Source organism: Carica papaya, chromosome 3 (assembly GCF_054855325.1).
Source record: "Carica papaya isolate Zhongbai chromosome 3, ASM5485532v1, whole genome shotgun sequence".
NCBI lineage: Eukaryota > Viridiplantae > Streptophyta > Magnoliopsida > Brassicales > Caricaceae > Carica > Carica papaya.
The window spans coordinates 8,149,758-8,174,321 of NC_142311.1; the positions used below are offsets into that span (position 1 = coordinate 8,149,758).

The 24,564-nt window shown below is 36.7% G+C and overlaps 2 protein-coding genes across 13 annotated transcripts in view; both read right to left on the reverse strand.

Annotated features, from left to right (window-relative positions):
- LOC110811950 (putative bifunctional methylthioribulose-1-phosphate dehydratase/enolase-phosphatase E1 2) lies at nt 1–21,026 on the reverse strand. Of its 10 annotated transcripts, none has more exons than XR_015817689.1 (10): nt 19,774–20,888; nt 18,881–19,437; nt 17,441–17,984; nt 17,048–17,272; nt 16,334–16,903; nt 15,401–15,772; nt 15,149–15,286; nt 14,935–15,080; nt 1,167–6,941; nt 1–201 (listed from the first exon to the last, which is right to left on the reverse strand). XR_015817689.1 is itself a non-coding variant. In XM_088215451.1 (9 exons), coding segments are annotated over exons 3-9 (1,455 nt in total). In that variant the 5' UTR covers nt 17,444–17,984; nt 18,881–19,437; nt 19,774–20,888; the 3' UTR covers nt 1–200. The 10 variants fall into 10 exon arrangements, 7 of the variants coding, with proteins under 7 accessions (XP_088071577.1, XP_088071579.1, XP_088071578.1 ...); XR_015817691.1 differs by lacking the exon at nt 1,167–6,941 and adding an exon at nt 8,246–8,343; XR_015817690.1 differs by lacking the exon at nt 1,167–6,941 and adding an exon at nt 12,350–12,400.
- The window catches only part of LOC110811951 (putative bifunctional methylthioribulose-1-phosphate dehydratase/enolase-phosphatase E1 2), a 14,699-nt gene continuing 11,044 nt past the window's right edge, over nt 20,910–24,564 (reverse strand). For all 3 annotated transcript variants that reach the window (XM_088215458.1, XM_088215459.1, XM_088215460.1), the window contains 3 exons: nt 23,503–23,592; nt 21,137–21,318; nt 20,910–21,050 (listed from right to left, as the gene is read on the reverse strand). In XM_088215458.1, coding sequence (XP_088071584.1) covers nt 21,166–21,318; nt 23,503–23,592 — 243 coding nt within the window. In that variant the 3' untranslated portion in view covers nt 20,910–21,050; nt 21,137–21,165. The remainder of the gene's footprint in view (nt 21,051–21,136; nt 21,319–23,502; nt 23,593–24,564) is intronic.

The window sequence follows — 24,564 nt, forward strand, 5'->3', positions numbered from 1 at the left end:
TTTATTCTAAGTGCGAAAGCAAAATAAAATAGATTATAATTAATACCCCTTAAACAATAACCAAAACGAATTAAACGTATAAAAGAATAAACTAACTAAACGAAATACTATGAATGAATACTATAAGGAAAACTGATAAACTTTTAGGGTTCTACTCGCCGTCTTCCTGCAAAAGGGGCTCAGAAACCAAGTCCTCCTGATCTGAAATTGTTAAGTAAGGAATGAGATATACTACCCCAATAAAGACATCACACTATCTCACTGTCACAGAAGTAAAGGTTGGTAAAAAATAAAAACGACCACTGGAGCATAATTTATAACAACTCATTTATCAATAATAAAAATCTTTACTGTTCACTTACCTCAGTGAGATTCATGAAAACAACTTATAAGGAACAATAATATCATAAATATCATGAATTCATACATAATTTGTATCATATTACATGTCATTATTTTTGTATTTCAATCATCAGGCAACAAATTTCCTCTTTTATCAACCTACTAGTATCCATGGGGATCCATAGGGGGTCTCCGCTACACGTTAACCATTCACATTAATAACTTAATTTCAGGGCCGTTACCATACCCCATCCGGTATGGGCGCCAAAACCATAAACCTCAATACCTCGTCCGATATGATGGTGAAACGGGTCGTCCCCATACCCCGTCCGGTATGGGCGCCAAAACACATAAGGTCTCCATACCCCGTCCGATATGAGAGACCACGTTCCCGGTAGGGTTTCCTATGGACCCAGTCCGTCCACCATCTCCCAGGATATCTAGTTAGGCTATCGACATTATCCATTTATCAATTCACATACATTTTTCTATTTTTCTTATTTTCAATTATCCAATCAAACATAAACACGTAAACCAGTAATGGACACCAAATAAGGCAACACAACATCGAATTCACAATAATTCAAAACATAATAAATGAAACTGTGATTCATGCATACAAAATCATAGAATAAACACATCAGGCACCATACTGTATTCAAAACTGTAAAATAAATCAAACAATACCTGACCGAAAAATACACCAGTTTCGAGCTCCATTAACAATCTTAATTAATTATACATATCTATTAATTCATAAAATACCGTTTTATCATTTATTAAGCTTTAATGTCGTGATAGGAAATAGGGTGAGGGATCCTTACTTGTTTCAAAATTTGAAATCGGGTTCTCACTGCGCCTACGAGCAGTCCCTAGATTTCTTGAATTTTTTTTCCGAAAACTAAAACACACTCCCGTTACCTGCACATGTCCCCAGAAAAAACTCCAAATCAGACCCAGGGCCCTTTCAGCCAATTTTAAAATTCTGGCACGGTGGCTCCGCCGTGCTCCGGCGACGGTGGCTCCGCCGGACTCCGGCGACGGCGCTGCCGCCCACGGTGGCGATCGACCTCGGGTTGGCCGTTTTTGGCCGAATTCGGTCAAACTTGTATTGGTTCCTATGATAAAACACCCCTACGGCCCTTGGTGGGCCAAAAAATTCCATAAAATCGAGACTTACCGGCAGCGAAGCTCTCGGGTACGGCAGCTCCTCTTACGTGAGTTACGATTTGGTGTTTTGCTTCGGTCAACCTAGTTTGGCGGCCAGAAAATCCTCCGGTGCGGCGGCGGGTGGCAGCGGCCGGTTCCTCCGGTGGCTGGGTTGTCTTCTCCGGCAAGGGTTCTGGCGGTTAGGGTTTGGGGTTGGGTGTGGATGCGATTATTTATAACCTTCCCCTTTTAATCCGAGCTGTCCATCATGATTTAATCTGGACCGTCCGATCATGATTAAATTGGAAATAAATCTGGGCCGTCTATGCGCGCTTTTGATCTGGGCTGTCCATGCGCACGGGAATGGATCTAGGTCGTCTGATCGCGCGCACGCGGATCGCCCATGTCTCTCCGTCCTGCGTGGCTTCCCGCATTAGCGTCCCTGCCACGCAGCGTGTCCTGGTTGGCCGGGGCTGCTGACACAGCTGCTGACGTGGTGTTATTTTTTTAAATTGTATTTTGACCTCCAGTTTTCGATTTTCTTTTAAAAAACACCCCCATAATCTAAATTTTCACCTATTTTTCCCAAAATTAATTTCAATTAAATTTCAAAAATAATTTTACCCCATTTTATTTTTATTATTATTTTTATTTCTATTAAATTAAATTTAATTAAAACCTTATGAATTAATTATTAAAATAAAATAAAATTAAACAAAATTCCAATAAAAAATTAAAATAAAAATAAAAATAAAAATAAAATAAAATAAAAGAAAAATTTTGGGTGTTACAACTCTCCCTCCCTTAAAGAAATTTGGTCCCCTAAATTTGCCTCTTACTCTTCGTCGAACAAATGGGGATACTGAGTTTAAAGTCTGATTCTAGCTTCCAGGTAGCCTCCCTTGGCGAGTGGTTCTGCCACACTACCCTTACAAATGATATTTTCCGGTTGCGGAGTACTCTGCTATTTCGGTCCGTGATACCGACTGGTATTTCCTCATAAGATAAGTCCTCTTAGAGTGGAAGCGGTTCATGAGCTAAGACATGAAAAGGGTCCGGGTTGTACTTACGTAGCATGGATACATGGAACACATTGTGGACCTTGGAGAGCTCTGGAGGCAGTGCTAGTCTGTAGGCGGCAGTACCAATCCTGTCTAAGACTTCATATGGTCCAATAAATTGGGGGTTCAGTTTTTCCCTCCTGTCGAACCTACTAATTTCTTTGAAATGAGTGACCTTAAAGAACACCCGATCGCCTTGTTCAAACGCTAAATCTCTTCTCCGGGTGTCCACATAACTCTTCTGCTTGCTCTGAGCCGTCTGAATATTTTTTCTAATTTTAACTATTTTAGATGTGGTCTCCTCCACCAACTCCGGACCGAACAATTTTCTGTCGCCCACTTCTTCCCAATAAATCAGTGATCTGCATGGGTGCCCATATAACGCCTCGTACGGAGCGATTCCAATGCTCGCTTGATAGCTGTTGTTGTAGGCAAATTCTATCAGGGATATATGGTCGTCCCAATGGCCCCCAAAATCAAGAGTACAAGCTCGGAGCATATCCTCAAGTATGCAGATTGTCCTTTCTAATTGTCCATTAGTCTGAGGATGGAAGGCAGTACTGAGAGATAACTTTGTTCCCATGGCCAGCTGAAAGCTACTCCAAAATCGAAAAGTGAACCTGGGGTCCCTGTCGGATACCACTGTCCCTGGAACTCCATGCAATCTGACTATTTTCCGGATATACATTCTTGCTAACTTGTCCAAGGGATCAGTCATCCTGATGGCTAGGAAGTGGGAAGACTTGGTAAGCCGGTCAATAATTACCCAGATGGCGTCATGTCCTGAACGTGCCTTGGGTAATCCCGTTATCAAGTCCATGGCGATATGTTCCCACTTCCACTCCGGGATCGATAAGGGCTGAAGTAACCCGCCTGGGCGTTGATGCTCTGCCTTGACTTCCTGACATACCAAACATTTAAATACAAAATCAGCTATGTCCCTCTTCATCCCATTCCATCAAAACTGGGGTCGCATGGTTTGGTACATTTTGGTGCTTCCGCGATGCATGGCAAACTTGAATCTATGGGACTCTGTCATGATGTCTCTCTTTAACTCACTGTCGTCTGGGACACACACCCTGTCCTGGAACCGGAGTAATCCATCGGCAGAGATTCGAAATTCTGAGCTCGCTCCCTGTTCTACATCACTCTTGCAGGTTACTAGGGCGGGTCGACTGACTGGGCTTCTCTTATTCTCTGTATTAACTCGAGCTGGACGGTCAGACGGCCCAAACATGCGACTCTCTTCAAGTCCTAAAGCTGAACCTATTGTGTGGCCCCAATTTGCCTGCGTTCTGAAACCATTAAATGGGCTAAGATACCTGCACTTTTTCTGCTGAGGGCATCTGCCACCACGTTGTCCTTACTTGGATGATACAAGATATCACAATCATAGTCTTTAAGGATTTTCATCCACCTTCTTTGACGTATGTTGAGATCCTTTTGAGTGAATATGTGCTTCAGACTCTTATGATCGGTATAGATCTGGAAGGTCTCTCCGTATAAATAATGGCGCTAGGTTTTCAATGCGTGTATGATTGCGGCAAGTTCTAAGTCATGGGTGGGGTAATTCTTCTCATGATTCTTTAACTGTCTGGACCCATAGGCTATGACCTTCCCATGCTGCATCATGACACAACCCAGGCCTAGATAGGAGGCATCACTATAAACTGTATATCCTCCCGATCCACTCGGTAAAGCCAGTACGGGTGCAGTGGTCAGCCGCTCCTTTAATTCTAAAAAACTTCTCTCATAGTCTTCATTCCACTCAAACTTGGCATCCTTCTTTGTGAGTCGGGTTAGGGGAGCTGCTAGACTAGAGAATCCTTCGACAAACCTGCGGTAATAACCTGCCATTCCTAGGAAGCTACGGATCTCCTTAACTGATGTCAACTTTTTCCAGCCAAGTACCGCTTCAACCTTTTAGGGATTCACTGATACTCTTTCCTTCGATATGATATGTCCTAGGAAGGCGGTCTGTTCAAGACAGAATCCACACTTACTCAACTTTGCATATAGCTTCTTTTTTCTGAGGACCTGCAAAACTTGGGCTAGATGGTGAGCATGTTCTTCTCTGCTTTTTGAGTATACCAAGATGTTATCGATGAACACAATAACAACTTGATCCAAGAATTCTTTGAAGACCCTATTCATCAGATCCATAAAGATGGTCGGGGCGTTGGTTAGCCCAAATGGTATGACCAGAAACTCATAGTGTCCGTACCTGGTTCGAAAGGCCGTTTTGGGGATGTTTTCTGTTCTTATTTTCACCTGATGGTAAACTGATCGCATGTCTATTTTGAAAAAGATCTGCGCACCCTACAGCTGATCGAAGAGGTTGTCAATTCTGGGAAGGGGATATTTATTCTTGATTGTGACCTTGTTCAATCCTCTGTAATCAATACACAGTCTCAACGTTCCATCTCTCTTCCTAGCAAACATGACTCCGGCACCCCAAGGAGACACACTGTGTCTAATAAAACCACTGTCTTGCAATTCAGTGATCTGTTTCCTCAGCTCTTCCATCTCAACGCGGCTCATGCGATAAGGAGCAACCGAAATAGGCTGGGTGCCTGGTTGTAGGTCTATAGTGAACTCAATTTCTCTGTCCACTGACAGTCCGGGTAGTTCGTCCAGAAATACATCTGGAAAGTCTCGAACTACCGAAATCTCTTGTATACAAATTTCCTTCTTGGGCTTGCCTAGTTAGAGAAAATAGCAAAGTTAAAGTACTTGAAAATTAAGGAAACTTGCCATCAAGGAATAAGTATCAAATGATTTTATTAATTTGTAAATTGCTCCTCATTAGGAGGATTGAATACAATCTTCTTGTTAAAGCAATCTATGGTGGCGTGATACGCCGCTAGCCAATCCATCCCTAAAATTACATCAAAATTCCCCGTGTCTAACTCTATTAGGTCTACACTCAGTTTCTTATTTGCTATCTCCACGACACAAGCCCTGTAGACAACTTCCCCTAATAGTGTTTTACCCCCAGCAGTAGATACAAACAACAGGATGCCAACAGGATGCCATCCATTAAGTTTGGATGCAAAAACATGTGAAAAAAATGAATGCGATGCACCAGTGTTAAGTAAAACATGAGCAATATGGTCACAGATAGTGTACATATCTTGTACCACGTCCGGGTCAGCGTCGGCATCCTGCTGTGTGAAGTTGTAAACCCTGCCCTGAAAAGAAGGTCTTCCTTGGTTCTGGTTCCTCGGGCACTCTCTCGCATAGTGTTGGGCACTACCACATACGCGACAGGTGTTGTTGAGGCGATAGCATGGTCAGTCCCCATGATCCCTACCGCAGTGCTGACAGATCTTGCCACGTGCTGCCCCTGGAGCTTGAGGGGGAGCCTGGATCGCCAGTCTGGGCCTCTTATTTTGTTGGACAGGCGCAGTAGGTGCTGGTCTTCGGGGTGGAGCTAAGGGTCAGTGACTCCTTGATGACTGGGAAAGGGTGTTGAAACTCCTCTCCACGATCTGCGCCTTTGCCAAAACGGCTGAATATGTCTTGAGCTCTAGTACCAACAAGTGCCGCATGATCTTTGGGCGGAGGCCCCACTGGAACCTCCTGCCCTTTCTGCCCTCATCCATCAATGTCTCAGGGGAGTATCAGCCTAACTCTAGGAACTTACGATCATATTCCGACACCGTCATATTTCCCTGGACCAGTTGAACAAACTCCGTCTCTTTTAAATGTCGGATGTGCTCGGGGAGGTACTCAGCATGAAAGGCTGCTAGGAACTGCTCCCAAGTGACAAGCGTAGGCAGGGTAGTCTGCTTGAGCTCCCACCAACGATCTGCTTTCCCCACCAGCATGTAGGAAGCAAGAGTAACTCTGCTAAGGAACCATTCCTAAGGTCTTGAAAGTCTTCTCTGTCTCCGCCAACCAGTACTGGGCATCTTCAAAAGATGACTCCCCTGCAAAAGTGGAAGGGTTTAGTCTCGTGTACCTCTCTACGTAGCCCGGGTCAATCAGGGAAGGAGCTGGGTCCCGTGGAAGAGGGACTGGGCTGGGCTGAGGATAGACTGGGGGGCCCTGTGGTGGCACCTGCTGATATAGTGGGGGCACCGATTATACTGTGGCGGTGTCGGGCAATACTGTGGCTGAGGGACTGGATTATACTGCGGCGGTGGTGTCGGGTGGTACTATGGAGGAGCAGGCTCTTGCCGGGGTGGCTCGAGATCCGCTCGCTGCAACGGTGGCTCAAACTGCGGTAGTTGGGGAGGGTCGGGTAATTCCCTTCTCTTCTCTCGACCTTGCTGAGCAACAATGATCCTTTCGAGCATCTCAAATATTCTGTCAACATCTTCCCGAAGTGAATCATCCCGGGCTGCTCGGTTTAGTGGGGGTCTCCCTCTCCTCATCTCTCTGCACCTGCATTTCACAAGGAAGGGTTGAGTAATAATTCTCAGTTTGGCATTCCTCTAAGTATTATTGTGTAAGGGACGGGTTCGAGGAACGCGGATCTGATACCAACTGTAACGGCCCCGGAAATTAAAAAGAAATGTATAAATTTATTCTAAGTGCGGAAGCGAAATAAAATAGATTATGATTAACCTCACTTACACAATAACCAAAATGAATTAAACGTATAAAAGAATAAACTAACTAAAGAAAATACTATGAATGAATACTATAAGGAAAACTAATAAATTTTTAGGCTTCTACTCGTCGTCTTCCTGCAGAACGGGCTTAGGAACCAAGTCCTCCTGATCTGAAATGGTTAAGTAAGGAATGAGTTATACTAACTCAGTAAAGACATCACACTATCTCATTGTCACAAAAGTAAAGGTTGGTAGAAAACAAAAACGACCAATGGAGCATAATTTATAACAACTCATTTATCAATAATAAAAATCTTTACTGTCCACTTACCTAAGTGAGATTCATGAAAACAACTTATAAGAAACAATAATATCATAAATATCATGAATTCATACATAATTTATATCATAGTACATGTCATACTTTTGTATTTCAATCATCAGACAACAAATTTTCTCTTTTATCAGCCTACTAGTATCTATGGGGATCCATAGGAGGTCTCCGCTACACGTAAACCATTCACATTAATAACTTAATTCCAAGGCCATCCTCATACCCCGTCCGGTATGGGCGCCAAAACCATAAAGCTCAATACTCCGTCCGGTATGAGAGTGAAATGGGTCGTCCTCATACCCCGTTCGGTATGGGCGCCAAAACACATAAGGTTTCCATACCACGCCCGATATGAGAGACCACGTTCTCGGTAGGGTTTCTTATGGACCCGGTCCGTCCACCATCTATCAGGATATCTAGTTAGGCTATCGACATTATCCATTTATCAATTCACATACTTTTTTTCATTTTTCTTATTTTCAATTATCCAATCAAACATAAACACGTAAACCAGTAATGGACACCAAATAAGGCAACACAACATCGAGTTCACAATAATTCAAACCATAATAAATGAAACCGTGATTCATGCATACGAAACCATATAATAAGCACATCAAGCACCATACTGTATTCAAAATTGTAAAATAAATCAAATAACACCTGACCGAAAAATACACCAGTTTCGGGCTTCATTAGCAATCTTAATTAATTATACATATCTATTATTTCATAAAATACCATTTTATCATTTATTAAGCTTTAATGCTGTGATAAAAAATAAGGTGAGGGATCCTTACTTGTTTCAGAATCTAAAATCGGGTTCTCACTGCGCCTATGGGCAGTCCCTAGATTCTCCAATTTTTTTTTTCCGGAAACTGAAACACACTCCCGGTACCTGCACATGTCCCCAAAAAAATCTCAAATCAGACCCAGGGCTCTTTTGGCCAATTTTAAAATTCCGGCACGGCAGCAATCTGCCTCGGGTTGGCCGTTTCCGGTCATTTTTGGCCAAATTTGGCCAAACTTGCATTGGTTCCTGTGATAAAACACCCTAGGGCCCTCGGTGGGCCAAAAAATTGAGACTTACCGACGGTGAAGCTCTCGGGTACGGCGGCTCCTCCGACGCTAGTTGCGATTTGGTGTTTTGCTCCGGTCAACCTCGTTTGGCGGCCGAAAAATCCTCCGGTGCGGCTGTGAGTGGCGGCGGCCGGTTCCTCCGGTGGCTGGGTCGTCTTCTTCGGCGAGGGTTCTGGCGGCTAAGGTTTGGAGTTGGGTGTGGATGCGATTATTTATAACCTTCTCCTTTTAATCTGAGCCGTCCATCATGATTTAATCTGGACCGTCCGATCGCGATTAAATTGAAAATAAATCTAGACCGTCTATGCGTGATCAAATCTGGGCCGTCCGCACGCGTGAGATCTGGGTTGTCCATGCGCGCTTTTGATCTAGGCCGTCTGTGCGCGCGGGAACGGATCTGGGCCATCCGATCGCGCGCACGCGGATCGCCCACGTGTCTCCGTCCCGCGTGGCTTCCCGCGTCAGCATCCCTGCCACGCGGCGTGTTCTGGTTGGCCGGGCCTGCTGATGTGGTGCTATTTTTTTAAATTACGTTTTAACCTCCGATTTTCGATTTTCCTTTCAAAAATACCCCCAAAATCCAAATTTTCACCCCTTTTTTCCAAAATCAATTTCAATTAAATCCCAAAAATAATTTTATCTCATTTTATTATTATTATTATTTTTATTTCTATTAAATTAAATTAAAATCTTATGAATTAATTATTAAAATAAAATAAAATAAAACAAAATTTCAATAGAAAATTAAAAATAAAAACAAAATAAAATTAAAAAAAAAATTGAGTGTTACACATGCACTTCATAGAATTAAAATAAATTATTACAATGAATAATCTTTAATTTATTTTGATAGAATAACGTATACTTCAAATTAGGTTGTCCCTTTGATAATTTTTAATTATAAAATTTTTTAACATAAAAAAGAAACAGATTGAAATTGTTTTTTTTTTCCCTCCCGGTTACGCTGCCATCTAATGTCAATACTTGTTAACTATCTTGATTAATCATTTCTTAATTGTAATTAAGAGCTTAATTGAGTATGGGTTAGTAATTAAAAGGGTAGTTGGCATTACTTATGACTCTGTCTATAAAATTATCTTTTATTATAAGCTCCTACATGTATGTATCTAAACTAAATCATTAAATCTATTGTTAAAGAAAGAAAACTGACAAATCAAAATGCTCTTGGATTAGATCTGCAAGGACATATCATTACTTGTATTTCTATTGTAGTTGTTTCAAGTTGTGGTGGAATTGAGAAGACACATATGATAAGGTGATTCTGAATATATAAATAAAAAGTGTATAGTAATATAAAGGCAATGGAAAATGAAACATACATTACAATAATCTCATAGCATCTTTTATAGTAACCCTTGCATTTCCATGGAAATTGTTGGTGGGTGTATTCTAAATGTGAACTCAAAAGATGCTTTATTATATACTCTTTATCTTGATTGCTTATTTTAAGAGTCTCAATAAAATGACAGACCATAATCCCCACGCTACTAACAGACTCTTGTATTTCTTTCAAATGTTAGTCGCAGTGATATTTCAAATGCCAACTTAGATAATACTTAGTTGTATGCTCTTCATCTCTATTGCCTATTCTATAAAACCCCAATAAAATGGATTTGTAATGTTGATTACTGATACTCATGAATTGATATGTTGTGACTTCACAAGTATACCTATTTTAATATACACGATTTTGTTTCTTAATAGAGTTTGATATTTAAATGTTTGCTAATTCCACATATGACAACATATTACTGACTTATTGCCTCACCTTTGTAGATTCCTAAATGGATGACCGGACTATGCTCGAACAATGGTGTTATCATGACCTCTTCTTCATACAAGCATGCTCCATTTTCATTTTATATTTAATATTTTGGTTAATTTTTAGTTGGTAACTATAATACTTATAAAGTATATGCTACTATGTTTAAGAGTTTTTTTAGTTATTTACATGAATTCAAGTGTGTACTTTTGATGATGATAATTAAATCATCTCTTTGATCAATAAAATATGTTTTTTTTCTTTTAGAATAACTCTTTTCATCTATATGAAAAAATGTAGGCGAGAAAATAATGACAAAACATTAATTTCAACAATTCATTTTTAAAACTTGACTAACACATTTTACCTCTATTCATTGTGCCTACAATTTTATATATATATATATATATATATATATATATAATTAGACTCTTAACAAATTATTGAATCACAAAGAGATTAAAGAGCCTTTTGTGCAACCATATGAGTAGTTTCCACTTGTATTGTATCTTTAACTATTGTAGAGATATTATCATTTTATTTTCTTGGAATCTCAATCGATATAAAAGAAATAGAAGCGTGCACCCATTGTGAGCCAGCCTCTAATAATAGCTATGTTTCATGCTAGTGAAGGATGGGATGATGAAGATATTAGAAAACTAGTTTAAGATCCCTTCATTCTAATTGAATGAATGCCTTGGGTTAGTACTATTTCAATATGAAATAATAACGCATAAATCTCTAAAAGCTCTATGTGAAAAATGTGTTATTATCTTTTTCATCCCATTGACGATAATTGCATTCGTCCATGTAATATTCAGTCCCTAAATAAAATAAAAAGAGTAAGTAAATAAATAATTAAATTGGGATTAGGGTTTAAATGAACTGAATTTTAAATTTTCAAATTTTTATTTAATTTCAATGATCTAAATAAAAACAAATAAGAAAAAAGAGGGTAAAAGTATAATTATATGGAAGTGGAAAGGGGCAAAAAGAATCAGGATATGGACAGGTCTGATCGAACCGTCTGAGGGATCCAACAGTTGAGGTTTTATCAAGGTTGAACGATTCAGATTAAGTCTTGTGAGATCCAACGGCCTAGAGAGACAGATATATAAAGGAAAAGATTAAGGTTTCTTCTTCATTGGCGAGGGAAGCTGGAAAAAAAAGAGAGAGATGAGGAGAGAGCTGTTGAGTGAGGGAGCCAAGAGGAAGCAAAACGGAGTGAGAGCTGAGTGGAAGAGAGAAAAAGAGGAAAGGAAGAGGGCGACTAAAGAAGAGGGAAAAAAAAAGGAAAGAGTCATAATCGGGAGAGAACGAGAAGAAGAGTGCGTAATTGACGCTGAAAGAAGGAGGAAGGAAAGGAATCGGGCCAAGGAGCACCGTGTGACGGTGAAAACCGAAGCAAGGTAAAAATTTTGTCTTTTTCATCTTTTCATCTCTATTTTCCTTCAATCCTTTTTCTATTTCACATTAACCAGTTTGTAGGTGTGAAGTCCATTATCCAAATCTCAAGCAAGTAAGGAGAGTCGGGGGGTAGCCGAGAAGACCATACAGAGTTGGACCCGATGCCGAATCACACCACGTCGGCGCAAGTAAGCTTTTTTGTGATTGATTGGCTGTTAGGGCGACGGAGGCGGGCGGTCGGTGTCGGGCTAGCCGCACGAGCTCGACTAGTCACCCACCACTCGGGAAACCGAAGAGTCTTTCTCGAGTACGAAACCCAGTATTTTTGGGTTTGAGAATCAGAATCATAAGGGAGCATATTACTCACCCTTACACGGTGAGTCAGGCATCCCGTTAGGTTGTCATTGGAACCCATGATTTCGATTGAATTTAGCTTCTATTTAGTGTTTGAATTGCATTAATTAATCCGTGTAGTGTGTGTATAGTGAATTAGGACGTTTAAGCGGATCCGAAAAGGTTTTTGCACAAAGGAATTATAAGTATTTTCGATTATGAACCTAGATTAGGATTTTTGGAATTTATGTATATATATTATTAATTTTGCGTGTATTTTAAACATATAACATATACTGACCCGATTTTTGATGAAGAACAGAACCCGGATCTATGATGAGTGAACCCTAACCTGTTTGGAAATTATAAGGAGATGGAGACTAAAAAAATCAAGGACTGAGGAATACCTAAACTGATGATAAAATATAAAAATTAAATTAAAAGAAATCACCAATAAAGCAGAAGATTGATAAAATAAAATAAAATAACGTAAGGGAATGAGTAAAAATAAAAGGGAATAATTATAATTGTGAAACGATTAATGTAAATAAAATTTAAGAGAAAAATAGAAAAAAGAGGGAAGTAAATAAAATAACATAAGGGATGAGTACAGTATGGGCTCCGGATACCTTCTCGTTTAGTCTGAATCGAGGATGGGAGTGTGTGTATGAATATGAAGTTCAGCGGACATGGTAAACTTGCACATTGATAGAGCACATTGATAGAGTTTGAAACCTAGTGCAGACATGGATAGGTGTTTATGAGTGTGGGTCACCTAGCAAATGTAACTGTTGTGATCATTATGAGATTTTATGTGTATGTTATCTATGAGATGGAGCGATTTATTTTGTCTCTCCTTGATGACGACATAAACGGCATCACGCTATGAAATCGTAGAAATGACATTTCGAGTGTATATATGATCTTTTGTGTGTATGTAGTTATATTTCGATATTGTAATTGATATTTGAGTGTATATATATTTTTTCAAGAGTATGTAGTTATACTTCGAAATTATAAATGATATTTGAGTGAAATTAAGAAATCTGATCAGAAACATGTGAAAATAGTGAAAATAATAGATAAATTTTGCATTTAAAATATTCATATTGCATTATCTCATATTGTATATTTTTGCATGAAATCTTATCTAGGTTGAAGAACGAAAATACTTATTAAATTAGTAAAATTCATTAAATTTTACCCTAATATTTTTTGGAGAAGAAAGAAGAGTCAGAACCGCTGTCAAACGAGTAGAACACGTAAAAGAATTCCTATTCATGTATATTATGTTCATATTTTAAAATTTTTCATTTTATTTTATAAAACTCTAAATTTTAACCTTATATTTCTTATATATAACTACTGTATATATCACATGACATGTTATATTATATGTTAAATTTTTGAACTATGTACATATTTGAACTATGTACATACATATTTTGTAAGTCCATTATATATAACCTAAGTCTGGTCCATCCCTCACTTCCTAAAAAAGCGTCTAAGTTAATTTTATATTTATCTCATGATGGCCGCGGAATATTGTTGACTGGTGATTGTTCAAAATGTTTATTTTTAATACTCAAAGTGCATATGTGAAATCATGTTCATCTTCAAGTTCAAAGTACACAATTAGAGAAGAGTGAAAAAAAAAAAAAAAAGTTATACTTTATGTTGAAAAAAGTAAAAATAAATAATTTGAATGACGCAAATAAAACGTTATTGTAATTTATAAAATGAGTTGTAAATTAAATTGTATTGAAGATGATGAAAATAAAATCTTCTAGTAGAATTACCACGTTATGATTAATATATGTATATGACATAATAATTAATAGCTATATAAATTTATTTTATATATATATATATATGTTAATAAGATTGTATCAATCATTAATGTTTATCGACTGTTGGGTTTGAGGCAATGGCAATAATGAGATTCTAACCAAGGGGCATCAATTGCTGATAGAAAACTCTTTTAATTCTATGTATATATATATATATATATGTGTGTGTGTGTACATGCAGCCGTGGGAAAAAAAATACTACAACGATTATATGAGCACCAACTTAAAGTTTCTATGTAAGAGATCTCAAGCATGTATGTTCATATATATATACACACACACACACACACTGTTTTATATATATTCTGGGTTGGATTAAACTAGGACAAATTGCCCCCAGCTCCCCCGTAAGCACAATAATATATATTACATAAATAAACTCCATAATATATTCTTTAAAAAATTATATTTCAAAATATAATTCGTTAAAAATTAAAACGTATATTTTTTATGCGATAATATAATAAAAAATAGTAAATGTCAGATATTAAACGCAAAATATGTACAATTTATTTATAATTAAAAATTAAACACACATTTCTGAAAATTAAATATAACGAATGTTGCAGCATTAATACTGCTAGAACGGTCTAAAAATACTCCATGTAAAAGATATATTTTGAGAGTGCCGACTCCATTTAATATTAATAACTTAAAAATAGGTAAAAATTAATTTGAATTACAATTTATCGAATAATATTAATAAATGAACATTTATTTATTTATTTTATCTTTTAATTTTAATAATATTTGACAAGTCTGTGTAAGGATAATTTTGTAAAATTATATGCAGAATTCTTCTTAAAAATAGAAAAAAAATTTTAAAAAAAACATGTAAAATATGATTATTATGTGTTAATATATTTCAAAGGTAGAATTTAGTTTTGATTTTCTCGATTACTACTCTTCCCATGTCCCAAACATAAGCATGATAGTTGAGAGATGTGTAAATAAATTTTAAAAAAATTAAAATTCACACGACGATAGAACTAATAATAAGATTAATTGTGTTGAAGCCATGGATGATTTAACTTACTAGTTTACTTCGTTTGCAGCTTCGTAAATCAAGTCAAATGAATTTTCTATGGAAGCATTGAACTTGTGGGGATCTATAAATCCCTTTTCTGTTCCCACTGCAACCCTAAGATTTCCCACGTAGCTCACCATTGTTATGGTTAAACTCTGGAATAATTATATTAATTAGTAACATAAATTAAGTTTATAGTAATAATAATAATGATTAAAGGTACCTGGGGAACACCAACCACCATGAAGTACAAGCCTTTAATTGGATGATTAGCTAAAGCCATTTGCTCCTGAGGACCAATCATGTTTGATATTGTCATGCTTGAGTTCTTCAGTGTCTTGTGAATGTATCTTGCTGTTGACTGTAACATAGAATTAATTAATCAACTCAAAACCCAAAATACTCTTTGACCATATTTAACTGTTTTTGATAATGAAAAGTATGTGGGTGTGTGTATATATATATACACAGATACCTCAGGGCCTCTAAATTTTCTGAGAAGCTCGAGAAGTTGACCGGTGAGGTTGACTGCAAGAGAATTTCTCTTCGTCTGGATTAATTTGCGTGCTTGGAAGATAAAGTCAAGGGGCTTATGAAGAGAGTGGAGATGAGGAATTGATACGTGAATGAAACCAAATTGATTTCCCCAAGGAGAATCAGCTTGGGGCTTGGTCATCTCCTTCACCGACTTGTAGCCACCATTGATTATCCTTGTGTTTAGTAAAACCAGTGCTGTGGAGTGCTGATGGCTGGTCGTCTTCAACTTGTTAAAATTACTTGGATCAGCTGATTGCATGTACAGTCGAGTTCCCAGGAAGATTATTCCAGCTATTACATCGTTTATTGTCTGTTGAAAAATGAACACCACACAGACACACACGAATGTAAAAGCATGTGTTTAAAATTTGTATATAAGAATATATAATCCTCGTCCATAGATCTTTATCAAAGCACATGCATTAATCATAAGGGAAAGTTTTTACTCAAATCTTTTTTACAGTAAATTGCTGGTGTTAATTTTTAAACCTAATTAATGTAAATCATTTTTTAATAAAAAATTACATAATATTTGCACGTCAATAAAAAATACAATTGATTATCTGGAAAAAAAAAAAAAAAAACAACACAACCAACCTGTTCATAAAAACACACACAAACACATGCCATGGCTAGAGTCTAAGTGATTGTTGGTGTAGTCAACCCACTTATTATTTTTTATCAGTCATTCAATTAATATCCTAAATGCATATCTGTTCGAGTAATATGTCACCCAATCCTAAATGTTTATCGGGAAACTATATATAAATGCACTCCAAGAAGTAGATGGCAAGTGAAACAAGATTAAATGACCATTTATGAGCTCTTTCAATAATATTTTTTAAAAAAAATGGGTAGTGAGATTTCATACCACTCCAAGCTTGGCCTTAATTTGTTTGATTCGATCGAGCGAAAACGTGAGTGTTAAAATGGTAACTGGCTTAAACTCTACTCCACTAGTCCCAGATCGTATAGGAGTTGGATCATCCTCTACAAAAACACTCTTCAAAACGCTCCATCCAAAATCGGACACCGTATTGAAAGCCGAGGAGAACATCTTAGGCACCTTACATAGAATGCTAGTATCCTGATGAGGGATGGTAGGTGTGGTTGATTGGAGAGAAGGAAAAGTGAGGGAAAGAGAGGGATTATCAGCTCTTTGTAGACAAGAAAGAAGAGCACCCATGAGAGAAAATCCATCGCCGAGTGCATGATGAAGTTTGAATACCAGAGTTCCAGCTGCATGCTTTGTGGGGTATTTGATGATGTGAATTTCCCACAAGGGTCGGTTCTCAGGGAACTGCTTCATTGAGATTTTTGATAAGTAATCGTTGATGTAGGTGTCGTATGATTCTGCACTGGGGAAAATTGGAACTTGAATGTGGTCTTTCAGCTTCACTTCTACTCTTTTCCATCTTTTCCCTCCATCTTTGTCTTTAACCTGCTTTTTGGGGTAAATATCAGTTGCAAGTGGGATGTATAGAAGTGTATTCACAAGTTGTACATGTCAATTTTCAGATGATATGTTCTTTCAGATTACATAATATAAACAACTATAGATACAGAGAGAAAGAGTGGCAATTACCATGATGGAGGAGAAGCGAGGATTGATGGGTAGAAAGACATTGTTGAGCAATGGCAGTGCCGTGGAATCATCAATAGGAATTTCTGATTCCAGAACAGCAAGAATACAGATTGAGAGAGCTGAACTGTTGAAGTACTGACCAGTGGGACTTACTGGTTCTTCTCCTTCTCCTCCTTCTCCTTTTGCCTTACACAACGCCATATCTATAATCCTCTGCTTCAAATGCTTATTGCACCATTGGGTTCCCGGCACACATATAAAATGTCAAACGACCAGTTAATAAAATCCATATGTCTTCTGTTGGATGGGTGTGAAGTCTTATTTTCAGCTTTAACAATCGTAAATTAATTGTGTTGTAAAGATTGATGATAAGTAGTTGATACTGATGCTCACCATCAATGCTTTATATGCCTTTCAATGTACGCTTAAAATCTCAGGTCCACCCTCCTCTCTAAAATTTGTGCTTGATGGGGAATTTGAGTTTTGATAGAGGTCTATAGAACTAAAGTAGACATATTTAGTCCTATAAAGTACAGGTGTAATAAATGGGTCTTCTTCAAAATGACAATTTACGTGATTGCATTAATAATTAGGATTAGCCATTTAAGGCGAAAATGATATTAGCAAGGTGACTAATATTAATGGTGAATAGTGGATTAAGTTGTTCTGGGGGGCTCATAACTGGGTAAGCTACATTTTTTCTTTATTTCTTGGGTAGTTCACAACGATGGGGCAGCACACCTTCTGTTTTCTTTGTCTGTTCTCGGTAACTAATGAAGCAGTTAAGTTCATTCATGGAGTTCAAAACAAAATACCAGGCACATTGAGAAAAGTGCCAAACTCATAATCAATGCTCCTGATGACCGCCTGGTTTCAGCACATTTGCAGCAGTATTTGCCATGAATCTCCACCATCGGTTTCCTTCTCTTACTGTACGCTGATTCAATGCCATGACATTTTCACTTGCAGTTACACCTTCCCGTGTAAAATTTTAAATTGATGTACTGCTTAACAAGTCATGGTAATTTATGTTTTATACAAAATAAATTTATTAAAAGTAAATTTCCAGATATTACTTTATATTGAATTGCAGCATTCAGAAAAGAAAGATCAACCAAAGCAAAGATGAGACTGAGAATACGAAGAAATGATAAGTTAATCATTAAATGGACATATCCGAGAGATGAACCACAATTTTTAACTATAACATTAAACTACAGAGGTTTTAGTTTGTACTATATTACCAACAAGGAGTTTATAGTTCTAAATTCATGATTCTCTGGGAGAGGTTCATTTCCTGGACGGACGCATATTACCACTTCCAAACCTGAAAACGTACGTTAAAAGATAAATTTAAGAGACACTTATCGTTTCTCTTCCATGCATACGACAGTATAAGGGCCTCAAAGTCTGTCCATATTTAACAAACCCTGTAATGTAGGGCCAGATTGAGCTTGGCTAGAGAGGATCCAACTACCCAACCAAAACCCAATCAACATGAACATACAGCATATTACAACCAAGATATGCTCAAAAGTTGTTGAATAACATCAGATAGTGACCTTTAATATCTAGTGTTTAGCAAATAATTTTAGAGAGGATCAGTGGGGCTGAATGAAGATTGATCTAAAAATGATACTCGATAATAAGCCTACCCTGCTCATTTTACCAACTGTAAATGAAGAAGTATCAAGTCATCCTACTAAATTCCAGTTATCAAAACTCTAGAGCAATATAGAAGATTTTGTTCATCCCGGCATAAGAACACCAAAACTTCTGGACAAATGGAGCCCTACATAGATAACAAGAAATTTTGGAAAAAAACACATTTACCTGCAGAACTAGCAGCTACAGCTTCTTCATATGCATCTGTCACAAACAACATGTCAGCTGGCTTGTCAACTCCCACAGTTCGCAACATCTCAGAGTAACTAAATGTATCTTTTTTGTTTCTGAACATGGAGATTTCGAAAAGAAAAAAGAAAACATTATATTCATGGGAGTTGACATCTGAAAACGGAGACAGAGAAGAAACTTACCCAACTGTTGTATCAAAAAACCCACAGAAATATTTTCTCAAGTTCCCAAAGTTCGAATTCGCAAACAGAAGCTGTTGTGCCTCCCTGCTACTACTCGAATAGATATACATCTTATTTTTTAAGAAATAAAAAATAAAAGCTATATTAGCCTGCCATGTTAGTTGCTGAAGCCAAACTACATCTGAAATAAAAAGTTAACTCACGAAGAAGCTATAATCCATCTCTCATGGAATCACAGCAATGTTGCTAAAATGCCTACCATGATACAATCAGTCAATTGTCCACATACTTTTGACACAGATTCACCGATCACGAAGCAGCAGGGAGGGCCTAAGTTAGGCCAGTGATACACTGGTCAAAGCAACAAAAAATAAATAGTAATTCTAATCTCCAGGTTTTATAAGAAGGATTTGGATAAGAATATATATAAATATATATACACAGTGTATATATATACGAACACACATATATATATGTCTGCATATGATTTTATCCATAATCATGCATAAACATTAATTAGAGCATCAAAAAATAAATAAATGAACCAATAGAATCAGCTATAAAGAAATCTAAATGCCCTCAAAGGCACCAGAGGATGGAATATTTTGAGTGGAATTTCTCCACATTAGTATTTCCAAAACTGCAGATCAAAGGGGAACCATTGACTTTTGTCAAAATATAATATACCTTTATGCCTGAAGCATGCCACTTCTCAAGTGCTTCTGGGACATCATCAAACACAATACCCACCAATTCGTTTCTTTGAAATCCAGATCTCCATATATGACCCTGAACATATCAACTATCTGAGACCAAAATTGCAAGGAAAGTGAAGCCCTAAAACCTGCGCCTTTAGTCATTACTTGCAGTTGATTCAGGGCAATGACTTTCCCGTCTCTTCTAATCATTGCTTCCACATCAGCAACCAAAGAAGCAATAACCTCTTCTTTCCCAAGATAATCTGGAGGGATAGGTATAGTGCCAACCAAACCTTGCTCCAAATCATTTTGAACCTGTTAAAAAAAATGTATGCTGAAATTGTTGAACGTTCATCACCTTTCATAATGATTTCTCTTTGTCTGTATTATCTAAACCATGCCCAAAAAGGTGCATCTAGATTCATTTGTTTACTCCCCACTGATTAGAAGGATAGAAAGAGAAAGTTACCAAAAGAAAACAGAACCTTAGTATATGTGTCTGAAATAAACCTAAAGTTTGTGTAGAAGTCATTTGCTAACTCACAGTTATTTTACCTAAAAGATCTCTTTCTTACATAAAGTAATAAAGACTGAGTTCAAATAAAATTTCACATGAAATTGCTTCTGAAAATTTCACATGGAATTTCATATATTACCCAGTTTTTGTATCATTCTAATGCAATTTACATATTTGCATAGTAAAATGAACAGGAATTTGCAAATAATTCCACATCATTTCAAGATTTGTTCCAAATGTGCATTAAGATTTTTTCATAAGCACCGGGAGTTTTAGGGGAAAACAGCCAAACATTAACAAGTCACTAAATAATTAAAGGAATCCCAAGTAAAAGAATATAGAAGTGATACATAAATCAAAAGCACAAGTGAATAAAACATTGTAAGCAACAAATTGCTTCAGCTCACTATCTGTAAATTCAACAAACCAAATATAGAGGTGAAAGAAACCTATAAACTGTATTTGCACCATATTCCAGTATCTAAAAGCCATACCACTACATCAGAATGGTCAATTGAAAATTCAAAGAAATATAGCTTTATTGACAACTAGTATGAAGTTTACGGAAATGAATGGGAACAAAAGAAGCTTACTTGAGCACGCAGAAGATTAATATCATCTTGAGTTTCCTTACTGTCATATGTAGCAGCTAAGTGTTTTCGTAGATTATTATGCACATACGGAAAAAGAATATTGGTGATAAATGACAAAGGAGTTGTCGTCCCTTCAATGTTCAGTAGTATCCGACACTGCAATATACAGAACATAATGTTTAAGATAATAATCTTAAATATATTGAATAAAAGAAGAGACAAAATAAGAAAATGGCACTTACTTCAGAAGTTTCAACCATGTAATCTAAACTCAAGCACCTGTATTAAGACCCCTGTTGAAATTCCCACAATATCCGCAAACTCCACCTACATTGCTACCAGGACCATGATTTGGTGTAGGCCAGTCCAAACCCAATTGATGAAGCTTAATAGCAGCATTGAAGAGATAATGATAACATTCAGCCTACCGTAAAAATATGTATATAATGAAATCAATAAAACAAGAATATAAGATAATTTATGCAGTTTATTCACAAAAACTACAAATTGTCTAAGAAAATAATGTGCAGCCAACAAAAGCCCATAGAACATACACCTATGTACCTCTAACAGCATGGTCAATTCTTTTTCAGCTCAGGCAAACAGAAATAAAGTCATGTTTAGGAGGATTTTCTCTCCATTTCTCTATCTTCTCTGAAAAGAATGTAGTACTTTTAACTTTCTCAATTCCGATTTAGGCATCCTCTGCCAGAGAATCACTCTGGCATACACACCAAAGCCCTTCATTTCTTGTGTACAGATCTATCTAAGTTCTAACATCAAGGAATAAACAGACAGTGATCGCAATCATGGTGGCAAGACGAGAAAATTTTGACCCAAACACTTTATAAGGAACACAGCTCCAGGTCAAACTACACAGAAGCAAGTATACTTTGACAGATAAGACTATATCTCACTAAAACAATAAATAAAAAATTTTTATTGAAATTAGAGAAATCTGGAAATCACTAAATGATGAGGACATATACAGCAAAATGTAATATATATAAAGTTTTAAATACTCAAATCATCCATGTACTATATCTGTTCTTTCATATAAGCTCCTATATTATTTTTTATCTATTTTAGTTTATGTACTTTTAAATGTTTTTTTGAATCTGCTCTTAACAGAATTGCAGTTAAAAATCTGTTAAAGCTTTACATGCATGGCTAATGGCACAACCATGTGAAAATTTTTTTTACTGAATGTATGTCAAACATGGCAACCACCTAGACGACACGTGGCATACGTATGTCCTATTTTTTTTTTTCTTCCCCTTTCCATCCCCTCTCTCTCTTCCATCGCACTGCCGCCATGGCCAAACAAATCCATTGTTCACAAATCCTCTTTCTTTTTCTTCTTCTCACCAGTCCCAGATCCTCATCATCATCCTCATCCTCCTCCTTTTGATTCTGACTGACCCACTTCCTGTGGATCAAGTCCTCCTATGGTTGCTTTTGATCTCTACAAATCCCTTTCTCTTTCACACAAACTCTCAACGACCACTTGCTCAAATTAAGCTCCCTTTGGTTCTGCCCACCCCACTGGTACTTTCTTTAGGTGACAATTTTGAGGAAAAGGAGAAGCTTCTTAGGCATATCTTTCTTCCTTAAAAAATGCAAGAAAGAGACGGTCTATTTTAGGGGATTCTTCTGGGCAAAACCATGCGTGGGGATTCATTGAACTGTTTCTTGAAGTGAGATGAAGAAGCATAAGCAAGCACATTCTTTTTTAATATTTTCAATTTATTTAATAAGTTCTCAGTTACGTAGATCTAATTAAGTTGCTAATTCTTTTATTCTTTTAACAATGAAAATATTATTTTTTAAAGAAAATTAAAATATAAAAATTTAAAAAGTACAAATAGATATTGCATCAGTGCCAAATATTTTAAAAAAACACGTTATGGGTTAAATCAAATGGCCCGGATATATATATATATATATATTTAATTTTTAATATTTAATATTTTAATTTAAAAATAATATATATATATATATATAACACATATAATCACTTGTCTAGATGGCTGTCACGTCATGCGCATATACGTTCAAAAAAAAAATTTAAGAAGCCACATCATTAGCCACGTGCGTAGAACTTCAATAGATTTTTATCCACCATTAGGGTTAAGAGTTCAAGAGAAAAGTACAAAAATTATAATAAAAAAAAAATACGGGTTTATATGAAAAACAAAAACAGTATTTGAACCATTTGAGTATTTAACCCCATATATATATACATATATATTCAAAACTTGTGAAATAATTAAAGCAATGAATCAAATTAAAACCCCAGAACACAAAATATTCATTATTATTTCTATAAAACAAATGGTAGCATGGATCTCACTTTTAAATTTGGCATTATTATTACCAAAGAGAACTGCTTTCAAAACCAGTTACGTTCCACTACTGAGTCATGTAACTGCCATATGTAATCTTCTTCACATAACAAACTGTATTTCCTCGACAAAAAACGAATAATAAAAATTTACTACAATAACTTAAAAATAAAAATAATTCCTCTACAAAATATCTAAATTCTACTGAATCTTCATATTCATTAGAAGTTAATCACCAAAATTGATTCTAAGATAAAACTGACCCGGGTTTTGGCAGTGATCCATGAGTCTCCCCATATATAAACCCCATGATTCCGAACAAGTACAGCTGTTGTTTTGGGATAAGCTCTAATCTATGAAAAAGAAACATTGTTAGAAATTTATTAGAGGGCTAAACCAACAAACCAACCTATGTTTCCATAGCTTGATCAATGGAAGGAGAGAATAGTGTACTATAAAGAAGTATAAAGATACACATTGGTGCTCTGATAATTTGCAGTGCACCAACACCTGGAAACTATCTATATTTTCAAAGAACTTGGGGAATATGAAACTTATTGTGCTAACAATCAGAATATCTGATTGCAATAACAAATGCAATGTTAGTATACATGCAGAGAGAAACAGAAGTCAACAAATATGTATGCACATAAGAATAGATAAAGGCGCATATATTATTCTGGATACTGAGACTGGAAAGCATGCCAACCCATACAAAGTTCTTTTGCATTATATCAACTAAAACAGAAACTACTCAAACCAACCAAGTCAACTGATGTTAATAAAAGAAATAGGAAAATGAAGACTCTGAGCTAAGCTTGACGGTACAAGAAAGCAACAACTATTTAACTAGGAAAAGGAACCGAAATAAAGGGAGAGATATTAAGAGCAAACAAAACAACATTGGATTTTTGCCAAACTCCAATTGTTTATCTTGATAAGAAAAATACTACCTTCACTTGTCCTGCAATCTCCTTCTTTCTTAGTAGCAGAGGAAAGTTCTCTGGAGAATTTTATCCAATATCCTCAGAAATGGATCCTTTCTCCACTTTTTTCCTTATCCTTTTCTTCTGGAATGAACTAGAAAAAACCTTTTATAAATCTCAGCTTTGGTGATTTCTGGTTCTCGATACTATCCTGATTAGCATCACTTCCTAAGACAGGAACATTCTCTTCTATGTAGGGAAGTTTATTTTTTTTTCTCTCCCTGTTCTTGTGATTCTACAATTTGATGAACTTCTCTTTCCTACATGGACATACCCTTTGCAACAAATTAGCGATTTTCATGGAAAAGGTTCCTCAATTTGGGTTCAATTCACCTTCCC